Source organism: Brachyhypopomus gauderio, chromosome 7 (assembly GCF_052324685.1).
Source record: "Brachyhypopomus gauderio isolate BG-103 chromosome 7, BGAUD_0.2, whole genome shotgun sequence".
Lineage (NCBI taxonomy): Eukaryota > Metazoa > Chordata > Actinopteri > Gymnotiformes > Hypopomidae > Brachyhypopomus > Brachyhypopomus gauderio.
The window spans coordinates 13,388,150-13,413,517 of record NC_135217.1 but is presented as its reverse complement, the minus strand read 5'-3'; the positions used below and the strand labels follow the sequence as shown (position 1 = coordinate 13,413,517).

General features: G+C 40.8%; 1 protein-coding gene and 1 long non-coding RNA gene across 4 annotated transcripts; one reads left to right on the top strand and one right to left on the bottom strand.

Moving 5' to 3' along the window:
- The first annotated feature begins 1,618 nt into the window (after positions 1 to 1,618).
- Positions 1,619 to 25,368, top strand: LOC143518962 (neuropeptide FF receptor 2). Of its 2 annotated transcripts, XM_077011915.1 has the most exons (5): positions 1,619 to 1,754; positions 15,982 to 16,344; positions 19,317 to 19,416; positions 20,420 to 21,335; positions 22,203 to 25,368. In XM_077011915.1, the coding sequence occupies exons 2-5, from the start codon at positions 15,990 to 15,992 to the stop codon at positions 22,242 to 22,244; spliced, it is 1,413 nt and encodes a 470-aa protein (XP_076868030.1). In that variant the 5' UTR covers positions 1,619 to 1,754; positions 15,982 to 15,989; the 3' UTR covers positions 22,245 to 25,368. The 2 variants fall into 2 exon arrangements, with proteins under 2 accessions (XP_076868030.1, XP_076868029.1); XM_077011914.1 differs by lacking the exon at positions 22,203 to 25,368 and having other exon boundaries at positions 20,420 to 21,467.
- LOC143518963 (uncharacterized) lies at positions 14,857 to 17,133 on the bottom strand. Of its 2 annotated transcripts, none has more exons than XR_013132318.1 (3): positions 16,907 to 17,133; positions 16,119 to 16,364; positions 14,857 to 15,276 (listed from the first exon to the last, which is right to left on the bottom strand). It is a non-coding gene; the product is annotated as an uncharacterized LOC143518963 (long non-coding RNA). The 2 variants fall into 2 exon arrangements; XR_013132319.1 differs by having other exon boundaries at positions 16,260 to 16,364.

The window sequence follows — 25,368 nt, the reverse complement described above, 5'->3', positions numbered from 1 at the left end:
TCCCCTCAGCCTTACACCACACAGTCTTACCCCTCTACACCACACAGTCTTACCCCTCTACACCACAGTCTTACCCCTCTACACCACAGTCTTACCCCTCTACACCACACAGTCTTACCCCTCTACATCACACAGTCTTACCCCTCTACACCACAGTCTTACCCCTCTACACCACACAGTCTTACCCCTCTACATCACACAGTCTTACTCCTCTACACCACAGTCTTAACCCTCTACATCACACAGTCTTACTCCTCTTCTTGGCTGTTCACCCTGTACATTGCCTTGTCTTTCCATTATGATACTTTGTGATACTGCAGTGTTTAGCGTCTATAAATGTTTGCCAATTACAGTAAAGGTTCATGAGACGCACCTCTGACCTGTGGTTGAGACCATAAGCCTTCATAAGCCAATTCCCTTTCTTACTGTAACTGAATGTTCACCGGCACACAATTTACTGTAATCAAATTAGGATAAATTACCAAAATGTAACAAAAAAATTAACTAAATTAATAAATGTAAAATGATGCCTTAGAGATTATGACAACATATTCAGCACTTTTGCATATAATGACTTAGTCGATGACCTAAAGACTAATTGTTTTGGAGGGTAAGACAATTCAACAGACAATCCGTACAACACATTTTGATAAACATGACATAAGCAACTGATAATGTAAATTGTCCATGTCCATTTGCAAAAAGTACAAAAGCATTTGCAAAATGTTAAACACAATGAGAAATGCAATTATGATGTGCACAAGTGACAAGGAGATGTGGAGATTGAATTAACAGTTTTGAGAATTTCAATACTGATCTGAGAAATGAACCAAATCGACTGAGAAAAACTGTAATATTATTGGTGCATAGAATTAATAATGCATGACATAGGCCTACTCAAAGATGTGGCACAAATTCAACCGAATAAATTAAAATAATCATACCTATAGGAAATGTGTTTAAAATACTAGTAGTGGCACATGACATTCCCCTGAGAGTCTGCAAAGAAAATAGACTTTACAGTAAAACGTGCAAGCTAATGTTGATTCATTCAGGTGTAGCCTATAGGAAAAACTATTCGTGGGAAAGTTAGTTTTGTTATGCCAGTGAAGAGCTGACTTTTAAATATGGACAAATTATTGCCAGCAGAAGTAACCCCAGGCCAGTGCATTTTCCTCTGTAGCACGTGCTCACCACTTACCCAAGACACTTTCTCTATTTATCATTGCCCAGCATGACAGGGATACTTGCATTAGGACTCTGGTGTATTCAATGCAATGATTACTTCAGAAGTGACCCTGTTAAAGCAGATTAATTTTCTATTATGGTAATGAAATGTCTAGTCTACAAAAGGCATTCGCAACAAGAGAGGAGAGAAAAATGCCCTGATAGCTGTCTCTAAACCACTTTCTAATTCGCTTTCTTTCAGACTGATATTACTGTAAAAATGGGTTAGTAAAATATTTCTTTGTTTAAATGTGTTTGCTCTCTCTTTAATTCTCTCTCCCTTTTACATTCTCAACATTGGGGCGGGGGCTGCGAAGCTCATTCATCTCACCTAAGCTAATAGTGATTCCTTGAACTGTGCTAACAAGAGACCGAAGCGAGAAAAGTGCTCGTTCGTGCGCCGGAGTGGAGCTTTCATTCTACGGATAAGGTGTGCGTCTCTATGGATCTTTCCGCAGATTGGCCTGAATAAAATTTTAAACGATAAGAGTTTGCGCACATAACGGACAAGTTTGCATTTTAAAAAGGTAAGCTGACTTTCTGTGTCACTGCTTGAGGAACAGCAAAGTGCAAAATAGACGGATGGATGGATGGATGGATGGATGGATGGATGGATGGATAGATAGATAGATAGATAGATAGATAGATAGATAGATAGATAGATAGATAGATAGATAGATAGATAGATAGATAGATAGATAGATAGATAGATAGATAGATACCACAAATTACAAAATATAAAAGGATAATAGACTGGATATCACCAAGTTTACATTTTGTGTCAGTGGCTATTTGTATTGATTTTCGTGTTTTCTCCTATGTTTAATTTTTGAACATATCTATTGTTTGAGCCTGCCAAACGTTTTAATCAATTAAAACTTCGGTTGTGAATACATTATGAGACTAACCGTATTTTTCTTGATAATACAAAGCCTTTTAAGTTATTAAATGAGTAATCCCCTGCTAAACTATAATGTATAAATGTACTGACTTGGCAGGAAGTTTGACCCCACTTTAAGCTGTTGATTCAAATGACAGGCTAACTTGCGTGACATGGGAAGAATGATTATTTTCTAGCCGCCAGGGGACAGCATCCGCTCAGCGTGGTGAGTCAGAGAAACGGATACCCATGCCCCAAAGTGCTTAACATTTTTATAAGTATTATGGATAAAATTAATAGATTTTCAGAAACTAAAATTTGACACGTTTTAGCAAAGATGGGCTGAATTCTTTTTATAATGAGTATTTTACTCTTGCGACAGCGGACAATAATATTTTATCACTGTTTTGCTTTGGAGACCGATACGCTTGACTCACATTCAAACTGTCAAGGGTGGTTGAGCTAATACATCCTCACTATTGACTCAATCCTCAGTTCAGCGGCCGCTTTAAGGGATATCTCACGAAAATCTTCCATACAAACGTTTGAAAACATCGTCATGGTGAGCCATGACATTTTTCATACGTCAGTAGAATATCCCTTCTTCTTGGCTGGCTCGAGACGATTGTAGTTCAAATAAAACCATCAAGAGCAAGACATCAGTCGAGCGCCACCTGACTGTGCTCAACTTTCCAGGCACTCGTGCATAAACAGTGCTCGCGCGGATCTATGTAATCTTTTTAAGCACAGTGAAATATTACATATTGCCTCTGAAAAGTCACCCACGACCTCACGTTAACCCTCTTTACGGTTTGTGTGCAAGACATGACAGAAAATAACCTTGTGTTGAGTACATTTTAAATCATGTTAAAGACCACGGTCAAAGCCCATAGGCCTACCATGTGAATGAAGACAGTCAGTGGGTTATTGGTTTACTAGATACAGCATCACAGAAAGGCAACATGGTGTTAAATTCAAACTAAACATCAGTGACACTCAGAAACTCTGTAGGCCTACGCTATAACCTGCTTATCTACAGAAAACATATTTCCAAGCATTAAGAAGAGGAAACCTTCTAATGCACTGTGCACATTCTAATGCTCATTAACTTGTCAAATTAATGTTTGATTCAAATGTTTGCAACTTTTTTCAATACAAAAGATTGCTGAGAGCAAAAATAAAATAATAATGAAATAAAGATTTAAAACTGATGTAAGAAAACAACAACAAAAACACAACATCCTACTTAGATTGCAACCAGTGATTCAGAGGTTGACCTCTGACATATTGAATACTGTCAACAGCTAAAACTAAAACAACAGTCCAGCATACAAGAGGGGCCAAACACTAGCCCAGAATACTACAATAACAGCTGTATTTAGAATGAAGGAAAGGTACTGAGAACATAACACACCACCGTAGAGGTTTACCTTAACATATTGTCAAGTCAAATGTTTTATCACGCTTTTTACAACACATGTTGTCACAAAGCAGCTTTACAATCGTATAGATCCAAATCCTTAATGAGCAAGCCAAAGGCGACAGTGGCAAGGAAAACGTCCCCATAATATTGTAACATATTGAAATTTGTTTCATTTAATTTTTATAGATTTATATATAAACTTCTGCTCAGTTCAGTTTTAACTGTGGTGCAGAGTGCCAAAAATAAAATTGAGATTGCACTAAAAGATGTGTCCTTATGTATGTACTTATGTGATATCAGTAGAGGGTGAGTTGTCTTCCAAATCTGAGATTTAGGGGAGTACCAACTCATGTGTTTGGCTTGCTTTGATTCCTGTGTGGAAAACTGACAAGGGGCAAGGGAAGTGGTGATTATATTTTTCAAGTGCCTGAGAATTAGTGTCAGATACCAGCCGCAGCTGGAAGTGCTTTTGACAAAGTTTAAAAAAAATACTAATAGTTGCTCTTAGGGTATCAGGTGACCACCTCGAATGAAAAGTCTACAAATCTTGGTCCTATTTGCATTCATTAGGTGTTATAAAAAATCAAAATAAATAAGAGTAAATCAATCAGCCATCAGATGTTTGATGTTTGCTTTGTTTTATGTCAGTACTGTACACAGGTAGTGAGTGGAATAGTGCTTGATTTGGACATCACCTGATCATTATTGTTATTACTGATTATGAGTTCTATCACAAGTCAGATCAAGACTCATTAGTTTTATTCCAAAACCAATAATCAAAACCAATAATTCCTTGATTTCAGTTTAACTTGCGGTACCTCAGGGTAACTTTCATGTCCTGCTTGTAACACCCATGGTGTTGATAGATGAGAGGTTGGACACACATTCTGAGAAGAGCGAGATTTATTGTAGACAAATCCATACTTGTAGTAATTTCAACGGTCCAGGTGAGCAGTCCGACAGAGAACAAACCAACACGTAATGACCCAGAGGACATTATAACAAAACAAACTGAGGAAACATTTCCAGGCAGAAGAAACAAACTTACACAAACTGGCAGGGAACAGCTAGAACCGAAGTCGAACCCAGGAGACAAACATAAAGGGATACAGATACTAACAACCAAAGACAGATTTTCAAATTCAATACCTACAAACATCATACCAACAATAACCAGCCCTGAACAAGAGAAAATACAGGGCTTATAAAGGGCAGTCAAAGGGAAATCAAAGGGGAACAGGTGGGACAGATCATAAGAGGGCGGAGTCACAGATTGGAAGGATGGACAGTCAGGCATGGAAAAACACATGGAAAAAAACTCCGTCCAAAATGCTGTACTTCCCTACTATACAGTATGCCAAAGCAGTATGCGATAAAGAGTAATATGTCTGAAAACTTATGGCGCATTTCCACTAGGGCCTGCTTGGCGCGGTACGGTTCGATTCGCGACGGTTTGTGAGTGTTAGTACCAGGTCCCAGTTTGCCAGTACCTTCAGGTACTTTTTTCGTACCTACTCGCTCGAGGTTCTAACCGTTCCAAAGCGGTACAGTTCTGTGACGTGGAAGAACAGCATGACACTGATTGGCCAGGGAGTGTCGTCACAGGTTGCGTAACAGGAGAGCGACTCCTCCGCTATGGACTCCTCAGCCATTTTTAAAACCCAAGGAGAGAAGTCTGTTCCCTGGTCAAACGCCGAGGTACAAACCTTTCTGTTAATAATCAGCGATCAAAAAATCCAGAGCGAACTGGACGGGGCCACTAGAAATGTAAAGGTTTTTAGCGAGGTTTCCGCGCTAATGGCTACTCATGGCTACCAGCGGTCCGTTCAGCAGTGCCGGTCGGTCCAAGCTAAAAAAGCTTAAAAGCGATTGCTGGGCGGTGAAGGACCATAACGGACGCAGCGGAGCAAACCGCAAAGACTGGAAATGGTTCCAGCAAATGGATGCCATATACGGTCACCGGCCAGCCAGTAACGGAAAAGAGTGTTTGTAGTTAATGTTACCACCACAGTCACTACTGTACAATAGCTAGCTCTTAGCCTTGCTAGTTGCTAGTTAGCTGTAGCCATAAACAAAGCATGAGCAGCGATGACGTGCTACACATTTTGTGCAGTTACGCTATATTGTTGTTGCTTTCACGGGAATGCTTGTGTTTAATATTTGTTATTTTTTACATTCAAGATTCCCCTTCCACTGACGAGGCGAGCGGAGTTGGCGGAAAATGTTTCCTTCAACCGGGCTTTCCTCGGGGTGCTTGGCGAACTTGTGAACACCATGCGAGACAGACGCCAGTAAAAGCACACAAAATGTTGCTTGTAGTACTATAAATATTTATTTTATATAAAGCTATACGTTATTTTTAGGTAATTTGCTTTTTGCACTTTTTTTAACTATAACTATATTATTTACATATTTTGTACTTTAAATATATATATTTCATAATTAAGTTTGATTTCATTTGATTGTATGACTGATGCTTTTTATGCAGGGTGTGTTTAGCCTGTTTGAGTAATACCAAATTATTATCTATAATTAGAGCAACCACATACAATAATGAAGATAAAGATAAATAAGATACAATAATGGTATGTGTTAAGGGGCATCGACCGGTGTTGTGGTCGCATACAAATGATGTCACGACACTACAACCCGCACGCCAACAGCGACTCCACCCACATTGTGGTGGTCCACCATTGTAATGGAAACACAACACGACTGTACCGTTCCGTTGCGAATCGATCCGTACCGCGCCAAGCAGGCCCTAGTGGAAATGCGCCAATAGTTTGCATTAAACAGTAAGCGAAATGTACCCGAATGGCTTACTGAATTGGGAGCCATTTTGAAGTATGCGATTGCAGCACACTGTCCTGTCCCATGATTCAACGGGAGCATTTAACTATGATCGTGTGATGTCATATGTCATATGACATAGGCAAAATAGCAGACGTAGTTTATCCGAGGTTGTATGCATATTGCCCAGTCGCCTACTGTAAGAATGTACTGCATTGAAATCTAGTTTGCCATTTTGGATTGAGCCTGGCACATGGAGGAACAACAAACAAGGAAGTGCTAGGGAGACTGGGTGGGGCCAAAGGGAACCAAACAACAAGATTGACAGGAGGGGGCATGACACTGCTGTGCATTTGAACTCTTAGAATGTGTTCATTTACAATGATGGTGGTATGGAAGCATGTAATTATAATCAATTCAGGAGAGCACTGTTATTAATGAAGATCAATTTATCTTCTAGTGCTGCAGTTCTTGACCTTCTGGTCACCAGTGCAGTCCTGCAGTGCAGTCCTTCTTCAGACAAGTGGTCATGTTCTATGCAAGCAGCAGTAGTGGATAAAGCATTTCAGTGAAAGTAAAGATAACCCTGGTGAAGCTTAAGAGAAAATGGAAAAATATATTTTAAAAACGCCTTCATTTAGGCCCACTGCTTGTTTTCTAGTTTTTTAATAGTTTTCTATAGTTGTTTTTAGATAAACTCCATGCCTCCTTGTGTTTTCCAAGCAGTTAGGCTACTGTTGAACATGGGAAAGCGAATTAACTCAATTAAATGCACTCTGTGTCCATGACGTGTCCTTTAGTTTGAAAGTTTAGTTTGAAATCATCATCATCATAGTCCTCATTATCATCATCAGCCCTTGTTCATGCATTTTCACATAAAATATAATGAGAAATGATGGCTGTTATATACATGTAAAAAGCACAAGGTGAAATGGAGTAAAAAAAAAACACACTCAGAATATAAATAAATGTTTGTACTTGAGTACAGAAATGAAGTACATACTTTTTTACTGTCCACCACACTTCCCATTTGAATAAATGTGTTTGAATAAATGTTGTCAAAGTGTATTATATCACCCATATTAAAAAAAAAATTCTATGATTCCTCACTTTACCAGTGCATGTGTTTCCATTTTCATTTACCTGCATAATCTATGAAAAAGTGAAAATATGTAAATGAATGCTAACAATACCCCAAACCCAAGAGTGCAGTGCTGGGGTTAAAACCTGGTGCATCTTGGGCAAGCTTAATGCCTTGGGGGAGTTAATAGAGTTTCAAGATCTTAAAGGTTTCTTGTCCTAAAGCTTTCTTCAGTAGTTCATTTTCATTCTCTGTCTCTACTATTTCCTGTGCTGCAGTTCAGAAACTGTAGTTCAATCTTGTGAAAGTCCTTCACATTTGAACACTTCTCAGCGTATAGCCTCAGGCTGCCCATCAGACCTGATAATACTAGCTTGGAGCCATATCCTGTTCATTCCAACTGCTGTCAAAAGATACCGACTTAGCTATCAAGGCAGTCTGAGTTAGCCTTTTATGATGATGTATATTTATACATCATCATAAATCTAGACGCATCTAGCCAAATGGCTGACTTTATGTCCCTAGCTATACTATGAATATATAGCTATACAAGTTTATTTGTCACATGTATGAGTTACGTTATTTATTGCTGTGTGGTGCTAAATAGTCTTGGGGAGTGTTTTACTAGTGAAGAAACTGACCCCATTAGAACCAAATGGAATGAGCATCAGAAAAAATTGCAAGTGGCTCTCAAATTGTGTGTAAATAAAATAACGTTTGTAGGATAAAGTTGTTTATATTTTCTGTGAGTGTATGTATATGTGTGATGTGAGGAAGGACAGGGTGCGCGCGCTCAATCGTCTATGCTTATATGCGCTTGCTGCTAAAGGATGTGGAGATGTTTCCCGTGAAAAATGGATAAGGAAATAAAATGGCACGGAGATTGGATCGCAGACTGTCTAAACTCGGCTGGTTTGGTCTAGCGTAAATCGCAGAACAAATGACAATGGCGATGGGTTTAAACAAAGTATCAATTAAGCCACTGGTGTGTTCCTTGCTAAACTGAGATAACAACCACGGAAATATCGTTGTAAAGAGGAAAAGATACAAAAAGGAACGATGAAGTTTCTTTATGTATGCACTAATCTTGAGTTTAGATATACTCAATATTTGTCCGAACCTCCTGTCCTCGCTGAAATCCTCTGGTATTTTGGGGGAATTTAAACCACTTGTTCATTTATAATGAAACACGTCATGCAGGTGTGCTGAGAATCGATCTTGTGCTGCTGCAGTCCAGTAATGGGACTTTCATGAAAGGATCTGATCGCCTTTCCAAGCTTGCTAATCAGTTTTGGTGAATGTGTTGCCACGGTAACGCTGGTCGGGCGTGATCGAATTAGGAAATAGGTCTTTGCAACTGTTTGCTATGGTGTAAAAAATGTCCACGTGATGCAGTCGAGGGAATCTTTGGTTTAAGGGAAAGCACCAGAGGGCGAACCAATGCTGATCGAGGCTATTAAACATTTGCCATTCAAACATACGCCACTTTGTCTTTTATGCAATCTTGCCTAGCAGTATTCGTATTGCTAGCAGTGCTGCCACCTGCTGGTCTTCAAGGTAGCTACACATTGAAGGTGATGAGTTTGAAAGTGGAAACCTCAGTAGTTCACCTTTAACCTGGAACAGTGCAGATTCTCTGGAGAGCATAGAAATTAAATTATCACCTGAAGCTTATCTTTAGCCAGAAGTATGGCAGAATTACTCTTGTTGACGTATCAATAGCAGTCAAGACTGGACACCCCGTGACTATGAATAGAATCTTAAACAAGGCACTTAGCAGATCGTTCAGGGAAATGTAATTAAAATGAGAGATATACTGTTAGAATATATTAAGAAGATGTAGATTACATGTGTGGGGAAGTGCACAGGAAGGCATGATCTGTTCAAGCAACAGATAGTCCCTGACAAAAGTCTTGACACTTTTGAAGGAACTACAAATAATAACTTGACTTGTAGTCACCAATAAAAATGAGAAATGGCTAATAGGAAAAGCAAAGCAAAAAAAAAAGCAAAGCCCTCTAGATTATTCTTATTATACCAAGAGAAAAATTGGTACAATCCATTGAGTTTGATCATTTAATTAAGGCAGATTTTGCTTAGACCTAAATCTTGTCACATACAGAAATACTGTTGAAATTATACATATACTTTATTTTGAATGCACAAATCCAAGGCTCTTATTGCTGAAGTCATCTGGAATGACAAAGAAAGCAGTCCTCTGCAGGACTCCCAGAGATCATCAAGGTTTTTTGGTTTCATCTTCCAAGTCGTTGCTGCTGATGTTGTGATCCACTCTGCAGAGCTCTTGGACACCCCTATTTGGATATGGGGTTACATGGAAAAATCATGATTGTTCCTCCACCAATCTTGGGTCCATGTGGTTCCAACAGGTCTGCAGTATTTGCTGCGACTGGGATGCAGTTCAGTCGATGATTCATCAGTGTGTGAACTCAGCTGGTGATGTGCAGTGCCAGACACGTGTGGGGCCAGACACAGTCACGGCCCTTTTCTTGGAGAGCACACTTAATATAAATAGCCTCTGTGAACAGCCTGTTTATCCTTTTCACCTTTTCACCAATTTTAAGTTAAAATTCACCCCAGCTTCATTACCCATTTAAATGTTGATTTTAACAATCTGTTAGGTGTCTAAGAGATCAAATTGTAGTAAATGTCATATAAACATTCTTTCTGGTAGGAAGCAGAATACATAGAAGCTCCAAAGGGAACATGCTTGGAAGAATACGGAATGATAGAAAATGCTTGCATACAAAATGAAAACTGAAATAATTAATCAAAAGTCCAAGAATCCAGGCTTTTATTGATGCTCAGTTGGTCATTAAGTAAGAAAAAGTTTTGCAAGCATATGTTGAAAAGTGCAAAATAAATTATTGTCATAGTTGTCAAGAAAAGTCCTCAAGCCTAGTTTGTCCTGGAGAGTCTGTTTTATCCGGGAGAGTCTACTTTGTCTGGAAGAGTCTACTTTGTCTGGAAGAGTATACTTTGTCCAGGAGAGTGTGTTTTTTATGGGAGAGTGCTTTTTCTGGGAGAGTGTATTTTGTCTCAGGTTGTTCCAAGTTCAAAAGTTAAAAGAACTGTGACTGAAAGTATGGTCAATGTCCTCTATCTCACGTTGTGTTTCTGACAGGCTGATTTACATTACCAGCTGAGTCAACCATAGATGTGTCCTTTTGTATAAAATCTATGGTCAAAAGAAAGTGAACACCTCACCATCACGCCTGTATGAGTTTCTTGGCCATTCCAAAACCATAAGCATTAATGTTGAGATGACCGCATGCCTGCCACATACTGCGATAGTGAGGTATGACTCATCGCTCCAGAAAACACCTCTACTGCCCCAGACTCCAGCAGACCCTTAGCAGTGAAGCCAAAGAGATCTTAGGCTTGTGCAGCTGCTCGGTCATGGAGCCCCTTTCTATTAAGCTCTAATGCTGTTAATGCTGCTTCCAGAAGCAGTTTGGACCCTGTATTGAGAAGCAACAGGGGATAGAAAATACAGGGGTTTTTTTAAGCTACACACTTCAGCACTCTTCACTCATTCTGTGAGTTTGTAAGGTCTCCTGCATGTTCTTGTTTAACTGCATTACATTAAACCACTTTTCCACCTTTAAACACCAGACCTAAATTCAGTGCTGAAAGATTGAAATATGATATGTCGAAAGGTTGGTGACATTATTACCAATATTGTTTCCATTCCCTGACACAGACATGTATACTGGAACACATTAGGTCAAAAAAGAGTTGGCTCAAATCTCTAGATTGCCATGCCTGTTCTCTGAGAAGACCTATCAGGTGCTAAATGCTAAATACATGTAAATGTATATGTAAATCAGCATTTGGCTCCTCTGGCTTTCTAATTACCAGCTACATCCAGCTCCTAACCATTTCCAATTAACAATACATTTCCAATTAATTAATTTCCAATTTCCAATTAATTGTGAGTTCTAACCGTCGTGGAACTTATTGCATAACATTTCACTGTAGATTATGTCTGATTTTACAAGGGCTTTCAGATTGTCAAGTGTAGCCACAAGTGTTTAACAACACAGAAAAGTTTTTAATAGAATTTATTTAATTTATTTTAAAAAATCCACATTAATTTCCTGTGAATTATCATTTAATTTATAATGTGAAGTCAAAAACACAAAAACTCACAAGTGCTCATTGCACATGTAGGCACCTGGTGATGTACATGATATACAGTCATATACATATATATGATATATAAATTATATACAGCAAAATATGTATATAAATATGTATGTAAATATATGTATACATAAAAATACATATATATGTATGTAAATATAATACATATACTATGTTATATAGTAGTCAAGTAAGTCTTTCCATATATGTGGCTGTACTAAACAAGCTTCCCAAACTTCAAACATCTCCTTTTTGTAAATTTTAGATTTTAAAAATTTTAAGCTTTCACAGCCTTGTGGTCTACTGCTGATATATCAGCTACATTAAATTGTCAGTGTGATGAATACTTGTGTTATAAAGGATCTGTTAACATGAAAGTAAAACCACAGCTAATGAGCTGCCACATCGCATGATGGCAGAGTCAGGGAAGACCTGTCAGCCATGACGCCTCGATGACAAGGCAGTGCTGTTTGCAGAATAAAACCCACACTAGAATTGAAGTATATAAATAACACAGCGTGCTGTTGTTAATGCTTCATTTATATCAACCATTAAAGATTAACACCAAATATTAGTCAAATATCACAGATACAATCCAATAGGAAGGAATTTTTCATAGTCCAGGAACCAGTAGCCCAGACAGCTGTGATTTATTACCTCAATTTCACTCTGACCTTAAAGACTTGAAGCTTCACCAAGCATTTGACCATTTCATGACCCATGTTGTATAAACCAACAGCAAGAGACAATTCTTCAGCTGGGGGGATGTGGGACAGAGAGCCACCACTCTCTTCTATACTTCTGCTTTTCCCTGTTATCGTAATGCTCACTTCATTTTCATCCATCAGTCAAGTGAGGAGGAAGACGTCTTTTTCACAGCTGTTCTGTGCATTTCTAAAGCAGCAGACGAGCTGAAGCATGTTTCCTATGAGACACGATCACACAAATAGAGTCAGGCTCATATTAGCATATGCAAAGTAGAAGTTTGATATAGTGAGACTTAAATTCTAAAAAAAAAGGGTGGAAGACTAGCATGTGAGTTTATGTGTGTGACCATGTGACTGCACACGTCTTTGGACAAACATTTTCCACTATCTTGGTCCCAACAAATGTTTTTACTTGTTCAGAATCTAAAGCAGGGAATATGCATTATTTATGTGTGTGTGTGTGTGTGTGTGTGTGTGTGTGTGTGTGTGTGTGTGTGTGTGTGTGTGCTACCTCACCCTAAGCGTGTGATGAATACTAAGGGCATGTTAAATTTGTGGTTAGGGAATGCATTGTTTTCAGTGTCCATCCTGAACTCCCTTTACCAGATTCAGCTTGCACAATAACAAAGTTTTGAACCATTCATGCCATTTCATCTGTTCTTGTAATAAGCTCTAGGAGATGGAAGATATATTTAGAAAGTCACTGAGATGGGCCCCACTGCTTCACTGTACTGTAGCATTGAACAGAGTCAAGAGAAGGCACAAACAGGGCGGGAAACACTCCCAATGCACTTAAAAGACATGATTAAATCAACACATACACATAAAAACAACAACCTACTATTCACAAGACTTTATTTTTGTAAAAGGTGTCATGAGGCACACGGCATTAGGGGAGTCCTTGCTGTGCTTCTCTCCACTCTCCTGATTGGCTCACTACCGTGGCCAACATCACTGTGTTATTGCCCAGTAACTATTATTAATGCATAACAGTGACATTTTAGGTTTTGGTGGCAAACATTAATGTAGATAGCTTGCTTTAGCAACTCTGATTTTCTTGCCTTTTTACTTTTACCATTGTTACATATGAACTATTCAATTTATTACAGGGCATAGTCAGTAATGTACACTGCAATTTCCGTAGTTTTCACAACATTATTACTGTAAATGATCAAATTTTTACTGTAGAACCTGTTTACATCATGTTACTGTAGTTTTCACAGCATTATTACTGTAAATGATCAAATTCTTCTGTAGAACCTGTTTACAACATGTTACTGTAAATCTGCAAAGCATCATGGTCAAAATTCAGTGGCAGGTAAATTCTACAGTAAATATAATTTTGCTGTGAATCATAATACAGTAATTTTGAGCGGGATTTATTCAGCAATTTAAACAGAAATCCACTTTTGCTAATGGTAGGCAACATCCACACAGACAGAGGATAATGTCTTTATATCCTTCATAGCTGATACATGCTGTGTAACTATATATATAAACACGCTATGAAATTACTGTTTTTATTGTAGGCACGTACACCAGCAGCCAGTCTTCTAGTGCTAATGGTTAGCTCAGCTAACGCTATTAGCCGAGCCTTTTTAGCATCTTTCAGCTAATAAACAGTCAGTCTGTGTCGAGGTAGTAACTGGTACTAAGCGAGATAAATAGCATTGAAAGCTTTGCTTTCATCAGTTTATTTCAGTATAGTGTAAATGAACATGAAGTCGGTGTTTATCAGCTCTCACTTCCACCATTCTAAGGTGCTGCTCTGCTACATAATCCTACACTGCACTGGGAGAGGGAAACGTTAGAGAGGCACCTTCCTTAGCTGCTAATGTGTGTTAAATTACCAAAACTTACTCATTGTATATGGCATTTTGATAGAATTTGTTATTTTGTGACATTTAGTGGATAACATACCACAACTTACTCATTGTATATGGCATTTTGATAGAATTTGTTATTTTGTGACATTTAGTGGATAACATACCACAACTTACTCATTGTATATGGCATTTTGATAGAATTTGTTATTTTGTGACATTTAGTGGATCAGTTTGCTGTAGGAGTAACGCTACTGCATAAACGTTAGTGTTTGCTAGCATGTATGTGTTGGTGTGCCAGCTAGCTGCATTTAGTGAAGCTCATCACTCGTTTTTTTGCTAGCCGTGAGTACCAAGTGGGTCATTATCATTATAAAGTGCCTTTGAGACATTGTAATTTCGATAAGAAAAAGGTAAGATTTCCCCTTTCATTTTATAATCATGTTATTAAGCTGCCCATTGAGTGTTAAAAATACATATTGGTCAAGCTTAAACACTTTTTATAAATTAAATACAGAATGTCAAAATATGGGCATATTGCAAAATATGTCCACCCTGTCGGGGACAAATGTAAGCTTCAACTATATGTTTTTTATTAAATAATTATAATAAAACAAACCTTTTCAGAAAGGTCTTGTTGTGTCCCCTTCTAGTTAATACATTTCAGATAATGGGAAAATTCTTTGGGAAATACTAAAATTAGAATAAAATTACAGCTCATCTACAGCGATGGCCATAGGTCTTCATTGTTTTTAAAATAAAATGACAAAAACAAATGTAACTAGCAAAACTTTTTAATGGTTTTGTTTGGTCATCATTTGGACATCAGGAAGTCACACACAGGGTTACTTTATATTCAATAGGCTACATATTTAGTTTTTTTCATTAAACTTAAATTTGACAGGGTGGACATCAGCACGATATGGTGGAAAATTACATGACAGGGTGGACAAATGCAATTAATTAAGTACAGAAAAACATTAAAAAGGATGAGTTAGGTATAAACTGTACTTAGTTAATTCATACACCAACATCAGAACACATATGCTTCTCAACAGTACATCAAAACAGAACATCAAAAAACATCTAGCGGCAACAGGATTGCCTCCAATTCAGTGATCTTAATTTCCAGTTTCTTCTTTGCACTCCTTCGCATACTTTCCCCTCTGCGTCTTTGTCTGGAAAACAAAAAGATAATTATAATGATTTTCTTGTACTTGTACGGAAGACCAGTGTTGCCAACTTAGCAACTTTGTCGCTATATTTAGCAACTTTTTCAGACCCAATTCAAGGATTCCCCAGCCCAGAAAGGAGGAATTTAATTGTTTTTATTTCTAAAGCTTTTTGTGTTTTTATACAGTTCCACATTTAATATTGTACCTTGTATTTAAATGTTCTAAAATGTGTTAAAATATTCAAAGCAATACAATAAATTGAATTTTGTGGGACAACAATGTCGTCTTCATTTTACAGTATATAATCCTTTTTACAGTAATTAATTTACTATATTAAAATGAATACAGTCATTTTTAAGCTGTAAAGCTCTTACAGTAGTTTAATAATTACTGTAAAAGAAAATACAGTAATTTTATTGTGATAAAAATTACAGTAAGAACTGTAAGTACTGTGATTACATATACAGTATGCATACTGTGAAATTGATTACAGCAACTTACCAGCTAATTGCTGCCAGTAAGTCTTTTTACAGTGTACAATGTAATCTGTGTATAAAACTTTTATGATCTGTGCTTATACAATGGAAAAGCTAATGTTAGTGTACAAAGAGAAAGTACAATGGTGTTACACATTGTAACACACTGTTGCTAATGTATAGTTACATTGTACATGTTGTTTGGTAACACCCATTGTTACCTGTTTAACAGGATACGAAATGGCGATGTGGTTTCAGGAGTTCAACTTCACCGTGTCTCCTGCGTCCCTCTCCACTGTGGAGGACTTTGAAAATGTCTCTCTTCACTCTGGAAGTCCTCGCCCACCCCCTGGCGTCAACGTCACCTACCTGGACTTCTACCTCCACGATGCGTCGGTGTCGGCCATCTTCATCATGTCCTACCTGCTCATCTTCGTCGTCTGCATGGTGGGCAACGGGGTGGTATGCTTCATCGTACTGCGGAGCAAGACCATGCGAACCGTCACCAACCTTTTCATCCTCAACCTGGCGGTCAGCGACCTCCTGGTGGGGATCTTCTGCATGCCGACCACGCTTGTGGACAACATCATCACAGGTCAGCAACAGCCGTGTTTCCTGTCCAAAAATGGGGAGAGGTGGGTTAAACAAACACTGCCAATTGAGATACTTATAAATGAGTCTTATTAATAATGATGCTCATTAGAGGCGCATTCTTAATAAATTAATATTTTATAATGATAAATTATACTGTCTATGTGTACTATTACACTGATGGCATTTAGAAGATTTTCCCACAGTGAATTAGGAAAGGGCTATAATATCCACTCAGAAAAGCAACCTGAGCTAACATTTGCTGCAAAATACAGTAGTAAAATGGATATAGTACAGAGTATAAGAGACTAGAATATGTGCATAATCGGGGAGAAATGGTGAAATAACAGAAATAGGTTGAAACAGACTGATGGCTCTGTTCAGACAGTATGATAATAAGAACAGGAAATGATGTGAAAGACATACAGTGAGCAAACGTCAGTGAAGCCACCACAGACACGATGCCTGCTTTGCTGTTTGTTTGTATTGTTATTTTTCCTTTTTACGCATGCAGCCAAGCCCAAACCTTGTACAGATATTATCTCAGATATAAACGTCACGCCTACGATTCGGATCACGTCCAGTTCGTTGTGTCTGGGATCTCCCTCCTAAGCATCTCAGAGCGAATCGCCGTGTTCAGGCTTGTTGGGGCGTGAGCCGCACCTGCTGAGCCAGCTGTCTTCCTGCTCAAACGAGCGTGATGGACGCCCACAGCTCCGAGTAGCTTAGCGCTGTTGTTCCTCATCGGAAAGGCGAAGGAGAGGAGAAGTGGTGGGATGAAAGCTAACTGCTCCATGAGAGGTCTTTCAGCGTTTGCTTTTGATGAGCTCCTACAGTGCATTATCAGAAAGAAAATGACAAAAACCTGTCCTGTGTATTTGTAATCCTGTCAAAACTTTTTTTATGGGTGTGGGGGGTCTAATTATATCTGAAGAAATGATATAGGGAGTTACTTTATCTGAATTTATTTAAAGAGAGAAGTGTTTTATTGCTGTTTGGATGGTTAATTGTTTTGTATTAGAGAATACATCCTTTTTTTGCTCCATTTAGACACATTTCTGCTGTTTAGCATTAGTAGCAGTGGTGGAGCCCTCCCTAAAGGGTGGAGCCCTCCCTAAAGGGTGCAGCGTGAGCAGCTGTATGGTCTCAGTGTGACTGACCTTTTGTACCTGCATTAGAGGTGGTGTGGGTGAGCTAGCTCTGCCTGGGAATATCACAGGTGCCCAGTGAGTGAAGGTTCTCTTATAGATTCTCAGCGGCCCCGAGTTTTCTAGTTCTGTCGATTGCATTTGTTTTATTTTTACCACATTGACAGTGATGCACGAGTTAGCATTCATCTAACGAATGAGGATTTAGACAGCAGAGCTGGAGTCATTCTCCAGTTCTCCAGCGGATCCATTGAAATAGCTACAGGACCACTAGATTGCAAATATATTTTCATGCATCTAAAAGTGGAGAGGATTCTCGCCAACATAACGTTTAGTGTAGCAAAGGTGTCAATATCAGTTACACTATTAATACGCATGTCTAACTGCCTTGTTGATCTCTCTCTCTCTCTCTCTCTCTTTCTCTCTTTCAATGTTGCTTTTATTCACCATGTCATGCAATAAAGCTCCTTTTAATTTTCCCTTCCTGTGGTTCTCCTTTCTTTTGTTATTCTTTAAATAAAACTATGAGATGAACAACACAATAGAATAGGCAGTTTACATAGTCATTTTGTATGTGTGTGCTGTTTGATATGATAAATGAGAATCCATAACCTATAATTCAATGTTCAGAGCAAAACTCTTGTCTCTCTCCTCTTTCCCTCTATCCTCTATTTGTTCTACCACTTTCCATCTTTTCTCTCTCTCCTCCGTGTCTTGGACTGGCCTCTCAGCAGATTACGGCATCCTTCATGCCGACACTGAGGCACTCACACTGTGCCTCAGAATGTAAATAAATACGGCGACAGTTCCCATGGGTGTTTTAAAAAAAGTCTGACCCCCGAGTCACCAAGCAACCTTCCACAGTGTTGCAAAGGCACAGAGAGATACAGTGTTGGATACACATGCTCACCTAAACAAGGAGCAACACAAGATAATGAAAACCAAACACACGCAGACAGAAACAAGACAGGTGTGCGCGTGAGAGAAGGAGCTGTCTGTATCTGGGCAGGAGCAAAACAGATTGATTTATTGATTTTTTTAATCAACAGCGTCTACCTGAAGGGAAAATAAAGGATGTGGGGAGCCTCTCCTTCTGCTTTAAGACAAAATAAGACCCCTCCAAAGGGAGAGTCATGACCAATCACAGCAGAGTTCACGTGCCACACTATAGAGGAAGCCCAACCAGTGCTATTGCGTGGACATACTTTTGTTTTTGTTTGTTTACATTTACGGCATTTGGCAGACGCCCTTATCCAGAGCGACTTACATTTTTATCCCTTTTTTTTTTATACAAGTGAGCAATTGAGGGTTAAGGGCCACGACCCTCCGGTCACAAGACCAGGTCCCTAACCACCAGGCCATGACTGCCCAGACTGTTTGTCTGTATATTTGCTCATTGCAAAAAGCAACTCTGCACACCTCTGATCCCAAAGCGTTGAGGATAAAGGAGCAAAAGCACAAAAACATCTCCAGAAGTGAATCTGCTGAGTGTCATGGTGAGAGCTGGCTGTGCGCCTTGTACCGCCGGGTGACAGGAGGACAGCCCATTCTTTACAGCCTCTGTTTTTCTAATACTTTTCTCTCATCCACCTGTTTCTCTGTGTGTGTGTGTGTGTGTGTGTGTGTGTGTGTGTGTGTGTGTGTGTGTGTGTGTGTGTGTGTGTGTCAGCTCCAAAGTGCTTTAAATTACCTGCATCAGTGAACAGACTTTATGATGTTACGCAGTGCAAAGTAGCACACTGAGTCCCATTTCGATGAATAGACTGATAAATGACTGCAGGATTTCCATCATCAGGATGGTAGACTCATTCTCCCTCTGCTCTGACAGGTTGGCCATTTGGGAGTTTGGTGTGCAAGTTGAGTGGGATGGTACAGGGAATATCAGTGTCTGCTTCAGTCTTCACTCTGGTAGCAATTGCTGTCGACAGGTAGGGGTGTGTTTGCATGTGCACACCGCACACAAGAAAGCATGAAGAACATCTAATAGCTTTTCTTAAATTCAACTCTGGCTGTAAGATAACTTTTAAACTTCATGTAGATAACTAAAATTGCTTGTAATGCTGCATTTTTCTTTCTTTTATTACATCTCTTGTCTCCTTAAATGTCTCCTATCTGCTCCTTCCTGTCTGTCCCTTCCTATCTGCCCTGTCCTGTCTGCCCTGTCCTGTCTGTCCCTTCCTGTCTGCCCCGTCCTGTCTGCCCCGTCACGTCTGCCCTGTCCTGTCTGTCCCTTCCTGTCTGCCCCGTCCTGTCTGCCCCGTCCCGTCTGCCCCTTCCTGTCTGCCCTGTCCTGTCTGTCCCTTCCTGTCTGCCCCGTCCTGTCTGCCCTGTCCTGTCTGCCCCGTCCCGTCTGCCCTGGCCTGTCTGCCCCATCCTGTCTGCCCCGTCCTGTCTGTCCCTTCCTGTCTGCCCCGTCCTGTCTGCCCCGTCCCGTCTGCCCCGTCCCGTCTGCCCTGGCCTGTCTGCCCCGTCCCGTCTGCCCCGTCCCGTCTGCCCCGTCCCGTCTGCCCCGTCCTGTCTGCCCCGTCCTGTCTGCCCTGTCCTGTCTGTCCCTTCCTGTCTGCCCCGTCTCGTCTGGCCCGTCCCGTCTGCCCCGTCCCGTCTGCCCTGTCCTGTCTGCCCCGTCCTGTCTGCCCTGTTCTGTCTGCCCTGTCCTGTCTGTCCCTTCCTGTCTGCCCCGTCCCGTCTGCCCCGTCCCGTCTGCCCTGGCCTGTCTGCCCCGTCCCGTCTGCCCTGTCCCGTCTGCCCCGTCCTGTCTGCCCTGTCCTGTCTGTCCTGTCCTGTCTGTCCCTTCCTGTCTGCCCTGTCCTGTCTGCCCCGTCCCGTCTGCCCCGTCCTGTCTGCCCCGTCCCGTCTGCCCCGTCCTGTCTGCCCCGTCCCGTCTGCCCTGGCCTGTCTGCCCCTATGCTTTTCTCTCCATCCTTCTGCAAGGTTCCGTTGCATTGTCTACCCCTTCAAACAAAAGCTCACCGTCTCTACTTCCACGCTCATCATCGTTGTCATCTGGGTGCTGGCCATCTCCATCATGTTCCCGTCGGCCGTCATGCTCCAAGTCACCAAGGAGAACCGCGTCTCCATCCTTCTAGGCGACGGTAACGCTACACGACCGTTCTTCTGGTGCCGTGAGAACTGGCCCAGCCCAGGTATGCGAAAGATCTACACCACCGTCCTCTTCGCCAACATCTACCTGGCCCCTCTGACCCTCATTGTCATCATGTACGCCCGCATCGGGCTTGCGCTCTTCAAGTCTCCCGTTCCCTCTTCTGCGGCCCGGGTCGGGTCCGACTCCGCCCATGGCTCCACCTCTGGACCCGGACCGGGCAAAGTGGGCGGCTGCGAGGGCCGGCAGACGGTGTCGCGGAAGAAGAAGCACGCGGTGAAGATGCTTCTAGTGGTGGCACTGCTCTTCATCCTCTCCTGGCTGCCCCTGTGGACGCTAATGATGCTGAGTGACTACGCCAGTCTGAACGAGAGGCAGCACCGGGTCATCAACATATATGTCTACCCGCTGGCCCACTGGCTGGCCTTCTGCAACAGCAGCGTCAACCCCATCATCTACGGCTTCTTCAACGAGAACTTCCGCCGAGGCTTCCAGGCCGCCTTCAAGCTGCAGCTCTGCGCAGCCCAGCGGGGACGGAGGAAGACCTACTCGCACCGGGTGCAGGGCAATGCCGTCATGCCCGCCAACGTGCACCTGGGTGAAGAGGGGGAGGGTGGAGCCAAGGCCCGGAGTGCCGGGCCAGGACCGGGCCAGGGGTTCGGAGGGGTGGACGAAGGGAAAGGCTGCCACTCTTCGCAGAAGGAGATCCAGAAAGAGAAGCACGTAATCTTGGCGGATCCACAAAAGGTGTGTAGGAGGCTGTGTGTGCTAAATGCCGTTCCGCTTCAGCCCTCTCCAACTCTTGGCTGACTCGAGCAGCCAACAACTTACAAATCAAGAAATAGACTCAATACCAACTCAGATAGGTGGGATGGAATGTAGGAAGCATCTGCTGTAGTTTATCATATAGTCATAGGCCTTATTAAGAATGTTAATGTTCTTGCTGCAAGATCCTGATCCTGTAAAGAGCAATGTGATTTGAGAGTGTTGTATAACGCTGAAGCTCACTGAACATTGATCTTCGCCAAGTAGTTGAATTAGAAGAATTATACAGGCAACAGCAAGTGCTTGCATGCCACAGATTACTAATAATCACCCATAATTAGCCACATGCATATTTAGTTGCCATGTTTTGGGTGCTCTGATCATAAAAGTGTTTGCTGGGAGTTTAATTACATTTTCATTTAGACAAACTATACACGTGCTTTACACTAAAAGGTTTGCAATTCAGACAGTGCAGACTTCTGGTTGTACACATAACCAGAAGATAAATATGTACATAAATTATAATGACTAGGAAATTACCATGCTGGTGTGTGAGGTCTGTGCTGTGACAACAAACTGTCACGTGCTGACATACAGGCCTGGAGATATACATAAAGACATAAATGTCAGCCCTTTTCTGTGGGGAAATGACTGCAGATGGATGACATTGAAATTAGCTTGGGCATAGGAGAAAGAAATCTAACAGTTTGTTTTGGACATGATTTTGTCATGATCTTTATTAAGGCTTTCGATCTGTAGGTTACAAGGAGCACCAATTTGGTGTTTGCATCAATTAAATGTTCATGTGTGCTAGGATGTCATTTGTTAATCTTTCTGCATTGCTTGCAGGTCATGTACAGCAGTCAAGATGCCAACAGACTCACTTTGTGATAATTAAACATCTTTCTTTTTCCTCTTCAAATCATCTGTGATTGAAGGAAACAGGATCGGTGCCGCAATTAATTGCATTAAACCATGTTATGAACTTCAGGACTGGAATCTCTTTTCTTTTCATGCCACAATATGAAATGGAAGTCCCTGGTGGGAGAGAATGGTGGGGATTGCCACACTCATCAAACTCACACTCATCAAACCCCCGAGGAAGACTCCGCAGAGGAAGACAAAAAGGCACTGAATGGGGAGCTTTATTCCCTCGTCTTTGGGGAGATTCTGCCTCTGATAAGAGCTCTACTCGTACATGGACAAGTTCATGAATTGCCAGATTGCATCTCCCACAGCCTGCGGCAACTAATTTGGGGAGTGGAGGTGGACTGGAATGCCATACTCTTATGAAGATATTTTTACTGCTAGTAAAATGAATGCAACTTTGTTTTCAGATGTTTCTTAGTGGAGTGTTACAGATTATACTGTAGATTATACTGTAGACTTCACTCATATATGAAATTGTGGTATTTTCTAGAAGAGGAAACATTACCTGCCACAAACAGCATCCATGGAGAAAACGGCAACTGTCACAACGGTCATTGACCATTGCTCCTGATGGCTATGGATGGCAAACATTTGTGCTCTCTCTCTTTCTCTCCCCCTTTCTCTTTGTTTACACAGTCTGCTGACTTTTGCTGCTAAAATGCCATGTGTGAGCATGTGCTGGTAAAACAAATATGTAAAGAAATGCATTGCTAGTCTGATGTTATCTGATATCGTTGTACCTGCTTTGCTGCTGTTCCTCGTTCAGTGTCAAAGTCTCAATATCAGATGCTTCAAAGCTGCATGCAAAACTGTCTGATGTTGAGTCTGACATTTTGCTTAACATCTCTTGCTCATAATATACAGGTGACATCTTCTGGGATTGGGGAAAAGCAGGTATGAACTTGATGACCGATTGGCTGTGAAAATGAAAGCAGGGTATTAAGTTTATGCTACAGAAAGAATAAGGTCATACAGCTCAAACTGCCTTGTTAACATTGGTGTTATTTTGTTAACATCACATGACTTAAGAAACCATATGTACTGAACACCTAAACATTTGAAATCAGTATTGCTTAAGTTGCAAGCAAAGGACTGTGAAGCTGATCTCAGAATAGTATATTTATACGTATGTATGCCATAATGGCATTATTAATCAATGGTTGATCAGTAAATGTTGTTCCCTGACTGCTGATTTACGTTAAGACTCAGAGAAACAGAGAAAGCCCTCTAGATCATGAGGTTTCCAAAAGCTACATGTTTGCTGTTACTGTGTGTGTAGTAGATACGTGGGACATGGTTACATAGATATAGATGTTCAACACACCTTTCCCACTGAGTAACATGGCCTGGTAATCATTGGTATGTTGCTGTGTTGTGACTGCAAGACTACAGCGATATAAAGTTGTCTGCACTGCAATCTTTGACATGGGAGGTCACATCATTTGTCTTTCCGTTGTAAACAGACACAGATTTCTCACAGCACAGACATTAGCATGGCTGTCTGAAAGTTCTCATTGCTCTGGCTTACTGCAAACCATTACACAGGCAGAGAGAAACAATCCCTTTTACCCAGAGGCGGTCTTTGCATAGAGGCGTGGCTAGGCAACTGCCTTGGGCCCCTCCCACTGCAGCCCACTGTAGGGGCCCCCTGAGTATCTAATTTATTCCTCGCATATTAATGTTGATGGGCCCCCTAGCTAAATTTGCCTTGAGCCCCCAAATTGTTAAGTACGCCACTGCTTTTACCAATCTATGCAGACACACAAAACGCACTTTCACGCACATGCGCACACACACCAGGCTTCTCTTCCCCCCTCTTCATCTCTCTCTTTCAACTTCTGTTCCTCTCACCCTCTTATTCTCTCTCTGTTCTCAATCCAAGCTTATGCATGGTGTACTGATGGAATCCTGTATCCTTTTTATGACACTTTATTGTGAACGAGTGTGGCAGTTCACTCATATTCTCATGTGAGTTTCTATAGGGAGAAAAAGGGCTACTACACTCAGCTTGTGCTTGAGTGATTTCTGTTTTCCAAATGCAGCATGGTTGCTTCTGTGAGACCAGTTCTTCATCTTCTTCCTCTTCTTCTTCTTGTTTAAGGCAGACTTAGCCCAAGATGTAGGTAGTCATGCTGGTCAAACTACAGCTCCTCAGGGTCACCTTAAACACAACATAAGGAGGCTTTGAAAATCTAACAGGACCACTCTTCCAATGAATCAACTATGAGTCAAGCACTCTTATTAATACCTTCCAAGTATCTTTTCTCCACAGAATTATCTTGAAAGTTTGGTTCAGAATGTTTTTTTCAATCAGTACAGGCACTATTCATAAAGACCTTTAACCCTTGGTATATAGGAGTAAGTATTACAGTATATGTCCAATGAAATTATTGACTGTCATGGTGGACGTGTACAGTGAATGAATGTAACTATGCCAGCAGATACTGGCATTTCTCACAAGCCACTACACAAACATTACATTTGTGTGGCCATTCTGTGGAAATCTTTCTGTTTATAGTTGTTGTCAGTGATGCTGTGGTAATGGAGCGTACAAATATTATGGTGTATCATTACATCATAATGGTGGATTATTATACATGAGTTCATTGTAATGCTGTCTGTCAGTATGTAATTGATGTACACTGTAAAACTAAATGGGCTGCATGGTGTCATAATTTAAATATCTTGTGTAACATATTAAACAGTGTTCCTCTAAGATTGCTCACTTAAGGCTGTTTCAATACCTGGAATGAGTCTATAATTTATTCCCAGGTTGACTGCTTCACTCTGACAATAATTTTCTACTTGAGGGATTAAACTAATAGAGATATAGTCTCCATTAACAGTAGGGATTTTATGTGCAAAAACCGATGGTCTTCAAAAACAGTGACAATGATGGTGACGTTTGTCTAGGTAGCACAGAGCATATTAAAGATATTTTTGGTCCCAAATGTATAGTTCACTTTAGCTTTATCACATTTCTTACTGTTACATAGTAATCTGATACCCAGACCATTGTGAAAGTCTTGTAAAACAGTTATTATCCAAACACATTGTATCTGACTGCAAAAGAGTTATTGCTACT

Excerpts from the sequence above, each read along its gene's own strand:
- LOC143518962 (XM_077011914.1), top strand. The coding sequence starts at position 15,990 with ATGGCGATGTGGTTTCAGGAGTTCAACTTCACCGTGTCTCCTGCGTCC. Across the intron at positions 16,345-19,316 it reads TGTGGACAACATCATCACAG|GTTGGCCATTTGGGAGTTTG; the intron begins GTCAGCAACAGC and ends CTGCTCTGACAG. Across the intron at positions 19,417-20,419 it reads GTAGCAATTGCTGTCGACAG|GTTCCGTTGCATTGTCTACC; the intron begins GTAGGGGTGTGT and ends TCCTTCTGCAAG.